The sequence below is a fragment of the Varroa destructor genome, unplaced genomic scaffold, assembly GCF_002443255.2.
Source record: "Varroa destructor unplaced genomic scaffold, Vdes_3.0 BEIS01000006.1, whole genome shotgun sequence".
Classification (NCBI taxonomy): Eukaryota; Metazoa; Arthropoda; class Arachnida; order Mesostigmata; family Varroidae; genus Varroa; species Varroa destructor.
In genome coordinates, this window is record NW_019211459.1 from 20,606,231 (window position 1) to 20,623,157 (window position 16,927).

The following is a 16,927-nucleotide window of genomic DNA, read 5'->3' on the forward strand; positions in this document are numbered from 1 at the left end:
ATGATTGAATTCCTTGTCCTGATATACAAGGCCTGTCCTGATGAAAGCTCGAGACAATGCTTAAGCGCTTGAGCTTATCCTTTGATGCGCCATACTACCCAGACGGGTTCACCCTTGCTACGAGTTTTATTCAACAATATATATTTACTTACCATTGTATGGAAGAAAAAATAGATTTGTTTGTTATATGCCTATTGAATATTATTTTTGGTAGAGGTACCTGGTAGCTGTTCATGCTTTGGCCGATCACGGATGGCTAACAAGGTAACGGTTGTTTAGGTAAGAATGAGAAAAACAATTGACTCTATCGTAATTGATAAGGGATTGGTTTAATCGTTATCTGTGCTGTTTTCTGTCGACTACATTCGGATAGCAAATGAATCTATAGGAGATGAACAATTCGATAACACGTAACATATCAACTCTGAATTTCTGATGACTATGAGTCATCGCCTATTGTCACCTTCAAATTTGATATTTTCTATTCGCGTATCATAGCGATTTGTGTATATAACATTTTCAGCACTGGTCGGATTTCGTGGTCGGCCATCGGTCTGTAATACAGCATGAACCGTTTTCGTAGGTCATCTTTCCTTTCGACGATCCGGGAAATTTTTTGTTATTGTTCCATGAGTTCAATGCTGAGTTTACACGAATCTATTCAACGTAAATAGAACTCACCGCAGACGGCATATTTTAAAATGGCAGGCCGCCTTGGCCCATATGCAGTGTCACTGATGTTCAATGTCATAATCCTTATTTATAATATACCCGATTAGTACACGATAGCCTACGTGAGTGGCGTGTATCGTTCAGTTAGTAACTAACAGGTACAACGAATTATAGAATTTTTGTACATTTATACTGATTTGTCGTGCTTTCGCCAGCAAATAGTACTTATGTTAGTTAGATCAATTTTTCAGCAGAAGCAAAAGAAATGGACAGCACCGAAGTCCGAGAGTTCAGAAGCTCAAACGAGACGCCAGTGTGATAGCTGCGCCCGAGGCCCCCTATAAAATCCACAACCTAAAAGGCTGTCGTATTACTGCCCGAATAGTAGAACTCTATAGATCGTATGCCCAACGGCCATACGGGACGTAAAACTTGAAGCAGAGAGGTTATATGCTCAGGCATTACTGATGAGCAAGCTGTGATGATTTACTCATTTAAGAGTACTCGAGGTGTGCTCCGGCACATCACTGTTAGTTCACAGTTAGTGCATTCGATCACGCTTGCGAAGGGTGGTCTGCTCCGTCGAATCGAATTCCTTGCTGGATCCCGCTTGCCGGCCTAGTTTGACCTCTAGCCTTGTCGGCCCCTAATAGTTCTTGCTATGCAATACAGTTGTTATGCTCCCACAGACGTCGTATAGCCTGTGGCACGCGCCGTTGCACCCAGGTGGCCAGCCAGGCCGACCGGCGACTCAGTTATGTCTATCTTGGCTGTCTATTCTAGTATTCTTACTCTCGGGAGTATCCATCTTGACTAGACTGTAGATTCCCGTGTTATTTAAACGACAAACCGCTTCCTTCGCCGGGTCGACACACAGTTCTTTCATGGAACCTCGTGCTTCTTATTCGACTGTACATTTTGGCTATGCGGCCTCCAAGTTTGCTTAAGCGCCATATAGCCAATGAACTCGTATTCAACTATTACTATGAACCTGTGCAGCTACACGTAATGGATCTTAACGCTGAGATCGCAGGCTTGCATCAGCTACCCTGACTTTACCTTATCATCCATTACTCTTGTCGGGTAGTGGACGTTTCGTCCTACCAGCAGCTTGTCAGTGGTAGACAGCAGTGTGAAGGCGAATCATTGATCCGTTCATGACCGGCGCTGTCAACGCTAGTTATGTCACTTGTTGTGGCTGGCGGTCAATTTGAATCTAGAAGAGAGGAAAGTCGCAAAACTGTGTATTGGACAATAGAATCTAGAGTGCTGACAGCCTCATATTTCAACACTGGACCCTCGCACTTATGCAAACAATAATAGGCGGAAAAATTAGAAAGAAATAATTGAGAAACGGAGGTTGAAGTAGGTGTTGCTTATAGTCATAACCTTGGCAATGTACTCCACAACCTACTTTTAAGGATAAGTGCGCGAATGGCTTCCCCACGCTGACTAGTGCTTCCTTCTCGATAGCGCCACTGCAGCTGCAACCTTTGGGGACTTCAGTGTGGCCCTCTTACCGCCACTCTAAGATTTTTCCTTTTTCCAACCAATCGCAACCCGAAGATCTATGTGGGTCATGTGAGAGAACGAATCGGTAACTCTGGATTGGGTACTTATAGATTTCTGTATTTATCGGATATGTGGTTTGGTAGGGAAAAACTGGATGCTGTACAGGTATTCGAAGTTGCTGATGTTTACGCGGTTGAGAGGCTAGAGGTGTTAGGTGAGAGGTTTGTGACTGAATTTGACAATTAAAGATGAAATCGGTATATTCTACAATAACGCCATGCCCTATATATGAAGTTGTCTATAATGAGTACAAAAATATATTTTCTTTATATGCGGGCTTATTTGGGACTATCTAGAAGTGTAAAAATATGTAGAAGTATCTAAATTTGATGATAAAGCTTTTTGCTAAAGTATAACTATGCTATAATATATAGCTAAGATGCGGTTTCATTCAAATTACGTCTACTTCAGAGTAAATAATCTTAAAGGTTTAACTCGAAGGCTGTTTACCTTTTGAAAACCAACGACTTTTATTCTGTCTTCCTTTTAACTACCTCTATTTTGACTATCACCGTTTTACTGATCGTCAAATATAAGAAATAGAAAAATTGATTAGTGCAAGCAGAACCAGGCGGACTAAACGCTTTGCAGCCGTTGGGTACCGCCGATTTCACTACCGGTTTGTGCGATTTTATCCAATGCTTGCTTCAATCAAGATCCCATCCCGCGCATTTTTCTCGCGATGAGATCTCATCGGCGAGGCAATCCGTCTCGATCCTGTGAAATTTGTTCTTCGCCGCTACTAAAATTTGTGACAGTACCGCGATTCATTTGCGTCTTCTGCGTCCTGCCCCTGATCGGCCACCAGTCGGCAGGACTGATTAACATAGGCGACAGGAAATCATTCATGCGTGCTCAATGGAAAGAGCAAATGCTGTCGTTCAACCTTGTTATCCCGACGTTTCTTTGTGTACATACAGCAAAACGCATCAGTTGTCCTGTGTTTAAAGATTCTCAGACTATACATATGTTGGTGGCATTGTAAGCAACATCGGACGGCCCGCGCTTATATTCACCGATTAGATCAGTCTATCAATACAATTGAGCGTGTTCATTTAGCAGACGCGACCTTCAAAGCAAGTAGGAACTACGTCTTCTTCGTCCTTTTAGCGGTCGTCCAATGCAGTATTGTTGTGATTATTGCAGCTATTGGCTTGCGCAACTATATAAGAGAGGCACCAACCGATAGGCACGACGTTATCGTATCCTGAAGAACCCGTCTGATCGGTCTCTGCTACGCTACATTGGTGTAGCATTGCAATGTATATAGGCACATATAAAAACTAGGCGGCGAAAACAGAGGGAACAGGCTGTGTCCAGCAAGTCTCAGTCAAGCCGGTGCAGCAACCCAGAAAAGCTCGTGTCTTACCGAGGGGGCGAAGGGCCTTCGTTTGGTCGCTGCTTCCTTCATTCGTTTGTAGAAGGTAAGCGATGACTGACAAAATGACCGACATTGCTTACCACAGCTAATGTCGTCCATCCTAAGATCTCGCCGTCTTGAAATTGGTGTGCTGAGCTTTGTAGCGACATGCTTGAAACTATCCTCCAACGCGAACCTTCGTAGTACCTCGACCTCAACAGCAGTCAACACGCACCATCCAGTTCTCGAGTTTTACCCTACCGTAGTATTACCATTTCGCCTATAAGCCTTCGGTACTATCCCATCTCGTTTAGACGTAGAGAGAAGTATCGAGCTAGTAAGAATAAGCATAGAAGTAACGGAAGAAGCCAAGAAAAAAATAGGAGACCATTCTCAATGCGCTGCGCGAAACAGGGCAGCGGCTAACCACGTTCGTTAGTGGGCATAACGACAGCAAAAGAGTTAACAGACGTCAAAAGGAACTGAGACAAAATACACTGAATACTAGAAGATGCCTCGGACATAAAGAGGCCAGGAGGGATGTATCTATAGCTGGATAGTGACGCCTCTACCCCACCTGGCTGTTTATGGCAACATTCGATTGCACTTTGCTCGCTGTGCGTAAAGAGTAAAAATGGAGAACTTTTTCTCACAGGGGTGCATGCTTAATTGCAGACACGTAAGGCGTTGTAGCGAATCTTGCGCGATCTTGACGGCCTTTAACAGGTACAGACAGGCTTTGTTTCAGAATTCGGAGCATAGAGGCAGAATTTCTCGTGCGAAGGTCGTTAAGGCGTACTTAGCAGATCTAGCTGTTTAATGGCGATAGTCCGAATTCCATTAACAGGAAAATCGAATGGTCTAATTACGACCCCCAGATAATTGCCCATCGCCCATCTATCTATTTCGAAATTAGCGTAGCTCGTTTTGGTGAACGCTGACGTCTGTCGTGCTCATTTAGCCGGCCGTTACAAAGTCAGTAGTACCCTACGGTCACATGTGTGTCTTGAAAATAATGGTCGCTGCGCAGCGCTTGTAGTCATATTGGACGGAACCGCATGCAACGGCTCCACCACTGTTGAAACAATGCAATCTAATTAACTTTGCCAGTGTATTTCCTGCACCTCTTAATTCTAATCTAATATGCGGAAGCAGCAGTAATTTCACTACTCGATCATCGGGCAAGACAAATGTCCTTGGATTCGTCGCGCCGAAAGGGAACGCACTCGAACTTGTGTCAGAGGAAGGAAACTAGCGCCTTTTACCTATTCACTAAAGGACTAGTTACGAGTTCATTCGAGCGCCTTCCGCTAGTGATGTTCTTAAAAGGCGTACGTCAATGAACGAATCACGTAATTGTCCGTTTGCTGGAGAACGTTCGTCCCGTATAGAATCCTGCCATGTATTTCGATTCCGTGCTGCCGCTGCTGGGGCCGCCGCTCGATGACACAACTCTGTCTAGCCATGCGTATGCCTCCTGAGAGGTAGATGCTTCTGGCACGTAATTTACCTTAATTTATCACAGTTCTTTTTTTATATATAGAGTTTACATAAATTATGCGTGCAACCCGCCTGGAAATTAATATATATGGGCGAGAAAATTGTATGTAATTATAGCAAGCTGATTATTGCTCATTATCATATTTATTTTAGTTTTTTTTGTTTTGTTTTGTTTTCGCATTGGTGATGTTTGTTTAATCGAGCCAAATAATTGCTGCCATTTTCTGGAATATTCACATAGTATATATATATATATATATATAATCATCTGGGTAATTTTAATGCAGTCCAATAGCTGACGCATTTCCCATTGGCTGGACAACAACTACATGTTAAAGCGAAATCATACGCGCCTATGGATAGTAGCACAAGAAACAAGTCGAACTAACAAGCCATTGGTTGGTATAATAATGTATACTGTATTTGGGAAAAGAGCAAAGCAGGTGGGCCTGATAGTGATGTTCTTTGTGTGTGTCTTACTATTATTATACTATACTAATATAATATACTATAACAACGAATGTTCTGAACTCGATTTTATAAAGTTCTGGGTGGTTAGCTTTCGATCTGTTCCCCCGTCCCCCAACCCCCGTCGCCATGTGCCTGTTTGTACATTTATTCCAGGAAGTAAGGTAACCCATTATGTTATTGTCATACATTCGGTAGTTGCTTTAATGTATAATAATAGCTCACACCTCGTCAGGCCCGGGCCGATTCTCTCATGAGAACGTCCTGTTCAGGCGCAGTCAACTGATACTGACAGTGCAATAAAGTCAACAGGTGTATGTAAGTCCCTCTATGTCGGTAGAACAATGCGCTCGCAAATGTACATAGGCCATAGGGACACTACGATCCCGTCGATATGATCTTTTGCATAAGTTACGAACAAAGTTAGCGACGGATTAGTTGAGCTATGACGAATTATTACGGTAACTTTAGCTTTCGTGGTGTACGTTTGACGTCGGACGGTGGGATTAAAAGATAATTTTACACGTTTCAAGTGATCTCTCATTCATTTGACATCGTTTGCTCTATGGAATCTTTTGTTCTTCTTCGTTGTCACAAAATGGTAATAACAGTACAATTAGTAATGACTGCTGATATTACGATTAAAAATATTCGTGATGTTTTTACAGACGGTTGCAAATATAGACCAAACACGCACTCTTCAAGTCCTTGATTGGCAACGTTATCGTCTCTTCTTCGTATTTAACTTATACAGAGCATATCGTCAACTCAACTGTGGGTTATCGCGTACGTGATTTTGACGGCGGGATTATACGTGCGTGAATACGTATCTATCTGTCCGCCCGCTTACGTTTACGATACGAACCGAAGTGTGTCGACATTAATACTGCTAATGCTATTATTGTCGTGTGTATTGACATTGCTTATATTGTTACGGAGCTGCTTCTCTTCTTGCCCCTCACGCAGTAGCCCTGTGGCCGTCATCGAAACTCTTCCCGATCGTTAAACATTATAATGTTTTGTACAGGCCAAGTAATAGATGGGGCGCGTTCATTCGATGACCACAGTGACTCACGCACAAATATAATCATCCTACAGGATACAAAGTGAGGTAGACGCTCTATACATATTTCAGATTTCATTAGTAAAGTGACTGGCATTGGCTCGCTGTGGAACTGCGATGAGACAGGAGTCGCAGCGATGCGGGAGATAGTCGCACGCCTGGATGGATATCATGGCTTGATGAGAAGTAGCTGGATGAAAGCCGTCCGTGTATCAGACGCGCGTAAACTTCTTGGCTTTAGAAAGCAGCATCACTGATTCGAGCTGCATTCATTGCGACTGGCTCTAAAATCAATAGGTAGGTATACAATACTGTCGGTAACAGTAAGAGATGAATGGCTCTGGCCTGTTTCAGCCGAGGTAAAACACGATCAACTATGCTGTTATATATGGCTGAAGCATACGCTCGATGCCAATCGGCTGTTTTAGCGGCGATTTAAGGACATCCTGAGCAGACATTTCCCAGCCACAATTGTGCGTAATTATTGTTACGGGTAAGTTGGCTGACCGGTCTATAATTCTCATCCATTTTATGTTGCTAGAACGATTGCTGCTACTTTTGTCACCGTTGTCTCTTTGCGATCTACTATAGTAAACTCTCGCAGAAGTGGCTAACGGTTCAGATCGGACCGATTAGTGAGCTGACGGCAGCTGAAACGGTCGCTACTTGTTATGACTCGTGGAACACTATTCTGTAAGGATATTGCGATGTTCGCATGTCTGCCACACGCTGAAGTTTTATACATGTATACGTATTTTACTATGAGCCTAGAGGCACCACCAATCGTCATATGCCGCTTAACAGGATGATACACCATACGATGGCGCTATCATTGTGCCGTGAAATTCGATAGAACTAAAACGCTGCAAGAATGTACTAAAATAGCATTCAGCGAAGTTCGAAGCGAGCCTATGAATCGCGATGTTACTAGAACTTATGCTTTATGCTCACAAAGAACTTTTATTTCATGAAATAGTACAGCAGAAGAACATTGAAGAAGTTGCTTCTATCTGTATATAACACTATGCCACAAAAAGAAAACTGTCTTATGGACAGATCTGAGAGTGTCGAATATAAAATTATGATATGGAACAACCAGTGCATCATGCAAATATCAAGAAGATATGTCAAGCCGACAAAGTTTGCACACGCTGATGAGGTATTTTGCGGGTCACAAGCGCTATATAATAAGAAGTCGTCCTGTGAGACACAGGAGAAGTAGGTACAGGCCTATTAGTTGACTTCAGTCCTAGCTGTCTGTGCAGGCTGCGGAAACCTTGACAAGTTAACGATGTTCCTAAAAGCATTTTCTATGGGCTTTTATCCCGAAATCTCCGGTGTCCACTGGCGCTGAACTGAGGAAATTACGTGATCTGATTGTCCCGGGTATACACAAACTATTTTGGCTCACACATCGGCATCTTCTAACGAATAACATTTTGACCGTCCGTCCCATAGGGTCGTCTCATTGTCTTTTTTCAACTTGTCGAATGAGGGCATCTCGTCCGTTTTATAGAGGAACGCTGTTGACAGGATGACAGCAACCACCTCATCCACTACTGCTATCGGCAATAGTCGATAGAAGTGGCCGGTGGCAATAATTTGCAGTGTCTGACCCTGGCTTAATGGGTTTTGTCAACGGGCGTTTGGCGACAGGTGCATGAGCAGGTTCTGCCGTCAAGATCGGTTGCGTCGGTGTCGGTAGTTGTGGAACTGGTCGTTTTTAAGCCTTTGATTCGAAAAATAGTTTTTGCCTCATGGAAAATTAACACGACACTCAACCGGCCCGAAAAAATGATCAAAAGATTGACGCAAGAAAAGAAACGAGCCAAGCACCAGTGAAGACGTATAGCAACAACAGCTCAAATTGAAAAAAAAACAGACTTCTTAGGATTCTTACGAACCTAACAGAATATCGGGCTGCGAGATTCAGTGCTACGAAAAAAAGAAATCAGTCGTAAGGCATAAACTTGTCCCCTCTTGAACGCAATTGCCTTTACTTGGAACTCGCAGCTCGCCCAGCAGACAGGCGCTCCGTGCATGGACAGTAAATGCATTTTGAGGCTGTGGGTGGTTCATTTCGGAATGGTAGAGTTTGCTTTCAAGAACAGAACGGCTCGCGGTCTAAGGAGTGTTATGTCGAAAGGGTTGGGCCCTTTCTTCTTGCTTGCCGTCAAAACCACTTTATGGGCAAGCAGATGCAATACAAGAAAAAGAAAAAAACACAAGAAAGCATGCGATGAAACAAGAAAAATTAAACTGTAAAAAGGACTGAAAGGAAAGACATTCGAACGATGAGAAAATGACTCAACTCGTTTAGAGTCCTGAAGTGACGAGTCATTCTGCGACGGGCCAATAGACAGGGGGAGTTCACAGCGTAAAAGAAGCGGCCAATAGAGAATTTTAATCGAGAGAACGCAGCAGACGAACAAAAAGATGACCTTATAACTAAATATTGTCCCTCTGACGGAGACAGAAGTAGGTGAGAGACATTCCGATGGCTGTTTTGCTAGTTGGCTTGCCACTGGCTGCATGGCTACATGGACGGTCTGCCAAATCTGGACACTGTCAAATCGTTGGCGTGGTAGCCGCGTTTCTGGCAAGTGTTGCATTGAACAGGGAGAAGCAACATGAAACGCGAAAGAAGTCAAGTACTCCTAAACGAAGTGGAGGGGCTGTGACAGCGATTGGACAAGAAAGGAGAAGCTCGATCAAATAAAGACACTAGAGCACATGAATGAATCAATGGAAAGCGTTAAAAGTAATATCTGGGTTGATGGGTTGCACTAGGTCTAATGTCGTCCATGGAATCCAGCGAATAAAGTTGTCGAGCAAGTAAGTGATGAGTCAAAGAGACGATCCACAACAGATATATAAGCTGGCCAAAAAGATCTCCACAAATTCTTCAACGAAATACGCGGGGCGGGCTCTCTGATTAACGGCTACGTATCTCGTTTCACGTTGAAAGTATTGCCCTGAACTGAAACTCATGTTTAGTTTATCTAATATATATTCTGTTAGTTTTTTTTTTGAACAGTTAGGCGGTGAGGATTCAATCGAAGCACGATCCGATTTTTAGAAAGAACATCTAAACATTTATATTTCATTCTCTAAATTTTGCCAAACGCTTTAGAGGTATATAGCATTACCAATACTTTGTCTAATGCTTTAGCACATTATTAAGTCACGTCTAGGGGAACGACGCATGCGTTCGTCTCCCTTTGATCTTCGGAGTAGTAAGCGGGAAAAGGGCCCCATTACTGCCGCACGATGCTTCGAACCAATGATCGTCAATTGGGGCAGTCGAGCATTACGCTACGGCTTTTGGTCAAACCAGAGCACTGTGCCATCACCCTCTATCGGTATTCTATCAAAAGCAGGACCAATTTAAGGCCAGCGACGATATTGGCTAGTAAAAACACTAACAGTGACAGCAGTAACAACTGAGAACACAGCAAAAGCAATACGCTATCAGCAATGTCGACAAAACATATTTAATGCTACACACGATTATCGTTGTGATAATCGTGAATCTTCGGCAGCTCTTATTTGTCCTCGATTATTTTGGCGATCGGCGCCAGGACCAACGAGGGCAGATTGACAGTGTTAACTCGGATCAAACAAGCAAGCTCAATTCATCAGGCCCGCTTCCTCTGTCTTCCGCTACTGCCATTTTTACGTTGACCTATGCTATTTTCTCTTACTGGACAAATTAGGTATCTGCGTTTATTTTCCGCCGTGCGTGCCGTCATCATCGCTAAGGCTGGGATTGTCACGGTCGGTACGATGTTTGGCGCTAGCATCGCACCGGCAGTCAACCGTTGGCCTCTCCGTTGTTTTTTCTATCGGTTCGATAATGTTGTAGGATCGGCGAAAATTGAAAAAGACGAAGCGTTCGCACTAACCAAGTGGTAAAAGTGCACTACATTATGGGCGGAAACCCACTGTCAATGAATATTACCATCTACCCGGTAATATAGACAAACGTTGTTTAAAACGCCCTGCTGACGAATTGAGCCGTTGCCGTTGGCGGATGAGAACAGCATTCTGTAAGCCTCTCTAAATATCACACAAATCGCGTTCAGCGATGTAGGAAACAAACAGACTCGATCAATCTTCTCGGATTCATGACGCGCCGTGTGGTCATGTGGTTCTTTGGAATATTAGCACGTGGCTGCGGTGATGATAATAATATAACAGAAACCGGAGACAGGAAGATGATAAAAAAAAGACCTGCTTTCCCTCTAGGTTCTGGTTAGGACTTAAGGGGGCTTTCTGTAACGCTGACAGCCATTTCGAATATTTTCTTACTATACATTAGGCGAATGGGAGAAACGAACTGTAAAGGAATACGGCAGCGATAATAGCGTGATATTTTGCTGGTGATTCCATTTTACCTATACACCTGCCAAACAATAAAAAATAATGGGGCCTAGTGAATCATTGATAAAAACCATTATGTACATGTATGCATATACAGAATGTGCCTCGAAAATTCGTAAAGCCTAGGATAATTATAAGAAGATGTCCAACGTCTGCTGGCAGCAGCTTCGTTTCGTTAAAATATCATTCGGAAGTAGACGTATGTTATCACTATTTAATATCCAGCCTTTCATTTTATAAAAAAAGGCTGAACAGTGTCATCGAAGGTTCTACTTATTCAGTCAAGTTCAGATGAGTTTCAACAATCAAGAGATTGCCGCTTCAACCACTTAGCATACAATGGCGGTACAACCACTTTGGCGACGACAACAAATGTAACTGAAATTACAATTTTCGCGCGCCACGCCCTAGGCTGTTGTCCGCCTAACGTCTTTCACGCCGTTGTTGCCTGATCCACCGTCTTTGTTCGACTAGCGTATGTGTGGCTGATAGTAAATGGAAAACGGTTTGAAAATCGATGACTTTCACAGTTATTGGGTCTCTGCAACGACTATTTGCACACGCAATCCGTAGGTCGCGTGCCAAACTGTGAACGGGATGAGAACTATCGTACTATGGCGCATTCCGTCATTTTATAAGCGGGCGGTACGCTGGAACCTGGAACGCATTTCCAGGTGAAGTTTCTATGGAGGGCAGCAAGTAATGTGTTCATTACCTAGTAAAAAGAAGTTCTCTAGTTATATCTGGCGGATCTAACCAGCTGTTCGTGTTAGTAATAGTTGGAAATCAAAATACAACAGTGTGAAAACCTATATTAGCTGTTTGGCAACGTTCTCAATAATTCCGTTCGGTCGAAGTAGGATAAAGTGGATTTTATGTACATTAACAAATACCTTAAAATTTCTATGTAGGTAATTGAGGCTTTTTTTTTTTAGCCTAACAATAATAATAATATATCAATTGCTCATCTGAATCATCTGTTTTAATAATGCACATGTTGAGCACTAAACCTAAATGTTTGACCGCTGATTATTTCTACCGATGACTTAAACGCCAGGTAGATACTGAAGCTGGTTGGGCATAACCATTCAGGGGAAATCTTCCAGTGATTTGTTAGGTCCATTCATTTATAATACTGCATATCTCACAACGACTGTGTTTTGTTTCGGGTTCCTGTTTCAGAATTTCGGTTCACGAGCGAACCGCAAACGATTCAGGCAACAGTTGGTCAAAAGGTTGTACTGCCATGCGACTACGAGGTGGATAAAACATCTGTAGACGGTTCGTAGACTCTGCATTTAATCAGCTAGTATAGTAATAATTCAATTGTCACATTATGAATTGGCCATAATAACAGCAATAGAAATTCTGACCTATGGCTGAAATCCTACGCGACCCAGATCGGAGGCACGAAAGCTAACGTTCGCTTCCATTCAAATTTGACTCTAGCTGCCAAGCAGATCCTTCGGTTATGGTTCTTCGAAAAGTCCGTTCTCTTCGTCGACTCTACGCCGTTATTCAAGAGAGACAACTTCAATGTCCAAGGAAACAACCTCGAGGTGATGGTAACAGGACCTGAAACGGTAGGCGAATTCTCATGCCGTTTAAGCGTCGCAAAGGAAGTCGTTCTCACCCATCACATCCAACTTCTTGGTAATTAATAATAATTATAACATATTGTTAATTAAAACACTATGTGAGGACTTAAGTCCTCATTCCAGTCAAATAGAAAGAGTAACAATCAACCAGAGTTAATTTCACAGAGACTTGTTGGCTGTTTCTACGTGCAACTATAGGGCTATTGGTATTGTTTTAGGTCGTTCCACTGGGGATTTTCGTTACCCGCAAGCTATGCACGCCTATTGAGTATGAAGTCCTTGTTCATAGTTGCACATTGTCTCTATTTATCTGATGCTTCTAGGCCCCCCAACAATCGATGTCGACGCCGACGTATTGCAAGCCAAAGAAGGTGGAACAATCTACATCCACTGTCGCTCCAACTCGGTTCCCCAGCCGACCATTACCTATACGAAGGAAGGCTCCAACGTTGACCTTAGCTCATTTGTAAAGCATGGCGCTCTTCAGATAGGTGACGCGACCCGTAATAATGCCGGCGTATACGTCTGTACGGCAACGAACGGTTACGAACCCGATGCAGTGAAGAAAATCACTGTAAATTACGTCGGCCGACCGGACATCAACGTCACCGTTCAATGGAAGAATCTTCAGGATAAGGAAAAAAAGAGTGTCGAAATCACTTGTAAATTCGCTTCCGAGGACAACACTACAATCACCTGGCGTAAAGGCGGCAGCGAAGAGGTGCAAGACTCGGAGCATTATGAGACCAGCAAGGAGGCCGATGTTTCGATCTTAAGAATTCGACAAATCACTAAGGAACTCTTTGATAACTATACCTGCATTGCCACCAATAAGATAGGCGAAACTCGTGGCACTGTTGAAATCTCATGTAAGTCTCTATCCAACTTATCTGCTACGTAGATATTTTTGCCGTCGAACACGCCGTAATGGAAGCATGTCAACAATTCCTTTCCAATTTTTCTCGTATTACTGAGTTAGTTCACTGTATTTCGCCTACTGATCATTAGCGATGACAATCTGATGACTCCCACGTCATCGTGAATATCGTATCAATCGATGACGTCATCGTCATCGTCATCGTGTGAAGTTTTCTTTGATAGAAGTAGCAGGTGTTTTATCGGCTACCGTATGCCGTGTATCATTATAATGCAAAGCGTATAACGGGAGAGACAACGAGTTTAACGAACAAAAAAAACGATTCCCTAAAAATGCCCAATCATTATCTCTTGTGCATTATTTCAGCGGTTCCGATTAAGCCAACAATTAGTCTGGTGGCGTCCGATGTCAAAGCCAACGTTGTTGTGTCTACAGTTTCACCGTACCGCGTACGACTCTTCCAGTTAACGCTTAAGGGAAAGGTTGGCGAGCCCCGAGTGATTGAATTTCCCGTACCGTCGAACGAGATCGCTGGCGCTGATGGCAAATACGAACTCCGTGATCTGGTTTCTCAGCTGACGCCCAACTCAGAATACGAAGGCTCCGTGATCGCTATCACCGAAAAAGAGGAAAGCTCAGCCCCAGAGCGATTCACGTTCCGCACGCAGTCAACAGTGATTACCTCGGCTAGCGATTCGGTTAAAATCCACAGCGTCATTTGGCTTCTGATCGGTTTCGTCATGTTACGAGCATAAACGTGGACGGATTAATTTTACCTCGTCTCTACCTAACTTTTAGCCTACGTCGCTACTGCAGGCTGAGCGAGTTACGATGATCAGGACAATTATAAAATGCCGTTACCTTATAGCGACAATGACTATTACTTCTACTAGTACCGATATATGCGCTACCATGAAAAATGGTTTGACGCCATTCAGGTGTCTTTGATAAAAGCAGTCTAATGACTGAGTTGTGCAGTTGGATAGCTTAAGACCAAGCAACAACATAGAGAACCGTGTCTATGAATGATAGAAATGCCAGACAAACCAAGAACGATTTGAGTGACAGCTTCGACTTCAGTCGACGCGAGACGCGAGGACTGGGCGGCACCATGTGCTGGACAGCGTCTCTTTGCAATGGAAAAACTCAGGTGGAAATGCTTCTACAACAATATGGGATCATCGTGAGTATAGAAGAAAAACCAAAACCACCTTTACGATCATACTGATCAAAACCAGCAAATGATTGAAAAAGGTGAACAAAGCACAGGATGTGGGATGGCATGAAAAGGGAAGACGACGACAAATAATGAAACGAGTCTGTAGACTTAATGTAAATAATTATTTTTTGTTCACACAAAAATAAGTTTTTTCGCACACTTTCTGTTTGTATACCCTTGCCCTGCCGCGAGCGAACGCATACCAACCCTCTCTGCCCCAAAAAATCTTGACCGTAATAACAATAAAAAAATATATATATATATATATAAAATGAATAAATATATGCAGCATATGGATCGCCGTTGTATCCCTATCGTCTAACCAGCACTAGACAGAAACAATTATGATAATAATAGTAATACGAGGAATGCAGCAATTGCCTTCGTCATGCGTCCTCTCTCGTTTTGACGTGATAGGATCAGCGCCATCTCAGGGTAACACAACGGTCGATAAAGTTTTAAAACGTTGATGATGATAAAAATCATGATGAGAAGATATACATGTATAATAATGAGATTTTCTAAGTAAAGACCAATAGGATTGTCACCACTAGCATCATTACAGAAAGACACACAATCGTATGCTTAATACATTATAAAAGCTGTTCTTCTTTCTCCCTGTGGTTGTAGAAGGGAAGGAAGAATGGTACAAGTAGGAATGTTGATACGAAAAGCAATTCGTGAAAATTTAAAGACGGAGAAGACTAAACAGAAAATGAGGACCAGCAGGAACTTGGCCTGACTTTGTACTATCGCGAGTCGTTTCTTTCCATCGCGGTTTCATATTCCCTATCGAACTTCATCGTCTACGCCCTGTCATTTTTTAGCTCCGTTCTGTTTGGCGTTGTATAAATTGAACACTATTTATGTTGTTGCATCGTTGTGTGCGTTAGTTTAAAGCTCAAGCCGCGATATCGATATCGGGCACAAGTTACGACCAGACGTCACGAAAAAATTCATGGTCAAAATGAAATCAGGAAGGTTATCACTTCCCATTTCTCGTTGCTCGATGCGGCTGGCGATTACGGAATAAAGCTGAATCGAACAGTACGATGCGATGATGGTTAGAGTGACGAATTATGACGAAGACCGTGACGATCTGAAATGAACGATCGTGGCCCATCTGCGCCGTATATTTCCGCCCTGGCTAATCAATGACAAGATTTAGACGATTTTGTTGCGTTGCCGTTGTCTGGTGGTGACGCGGCTTTGATTATTCTATTATTAGTAATATTATAGTTATTACTTATTATTTTGGCGCCGTTGGTGGGAATGACTATATTGAACAAAATGAATGCCAATATTATTATTTTACTATTGCCACAAATAAAAACAGCCTGTCGCGAGCAGGGAAGAGAGGGTTGGATGAGAAATTAAATACTAAAAACATAACAACAACGAAACAGTAAGGAGACGTACATCAAGTAGTAGCGTCTCAGTGTGGAAAAGGACCACGATGAAGATGAAATGTTTAGCATTTGACCAGTGCATCCGCGCGTAATAAAACTAAGTAAAGTATCTGCCGAGAACGAGAAGAAAGGCCCGAGATATATAGCGGAACTGAGACAATAACTATTGTAAGACAGGGAGAACGAGTAGACGATGAGAATACGTATGGTGCCAGGCGGGTGTCGAAATCTAATTGGAAAACAAGTGATGGCGATGATGATGATCATGAAAAATCATAAATAAATAAACAAATAAATAAAGGTTTAATCCACCAAGATTCGCTTGAGCATGTTTTTCCGTTAGCCTTGTTGGTATAGATACATGAATATAATCATAGTTAATTATTGTACCTATCATATTTTATTTATATATAGCGAATTTCTATTCATTGCAGACGTAGATTAATTAAAGGCAATTATTCGCTTAATTTAAGCGGAGAAAAATGTATTTTTTTCATACATACAAAAAAAATAAGCGATTTATTGTTGAACTTGAACGGTATATCGCATGGAAACCAGAAAGTTCTCTGTATTATTTTCCGATATTTTGTTATTGTCACAGTTCCTTATACCTATCCTACCAGAATCCTTATACCAGCATCCTTTGCACTACGAGTTATTCCGAGTTGTAGTCATAGTTACACTACGAACGGAGTATTTCCTATTTAGAATTAAACAAAGCCGGCGAAGTTTTTATTGGCCATCATCATTACATATTACGTATTATCAGCGGACTAGCTTGAGAAATAACAGTCTCAGAAAAACAT

At 42.5% G+C, this 16,927-nt stretch overlaps 1 protein-coding gene across 2 annotated transcripts in view; it reads left to right on the top strand.

Annotated features, from left to right (window-relative positions):
• Positions 1 to 16,438, top strand: part of LOC111252455 (protein amalgam-like) — a 115,387-nt gene extending 98,949 nt beyond the window's left edge. For both annotated transcript variants that reach the window (XM_022810379.2, XM_086993295.1), the window contains exons 2-5: positions 12,201 to 12,299; positions 12,468 to 12,671; positions 12,940 to 13,485; positions 13,860 to 16,438. In XM_022810379.2, the coding sequence (XP_022666114.1) occupies positions 12,201 to 12,299; positions 12,468 to 12,671; positions 12,940 to 13,485; positions 13,860 to 14,248 (1,238 nt within the window). In that variant the 3' untranslated portion in view covers positions 14,249 to 16,438. The remainder of the gene's footprint in view (positions 1 to 12,200; positions 12,300 to 12,467; positions 12,672 to 12,939; positions 13,486 to 13,859) is intronic.
• Positions 16,439 to 16,927: the final 489 nt, after the last annotated feature.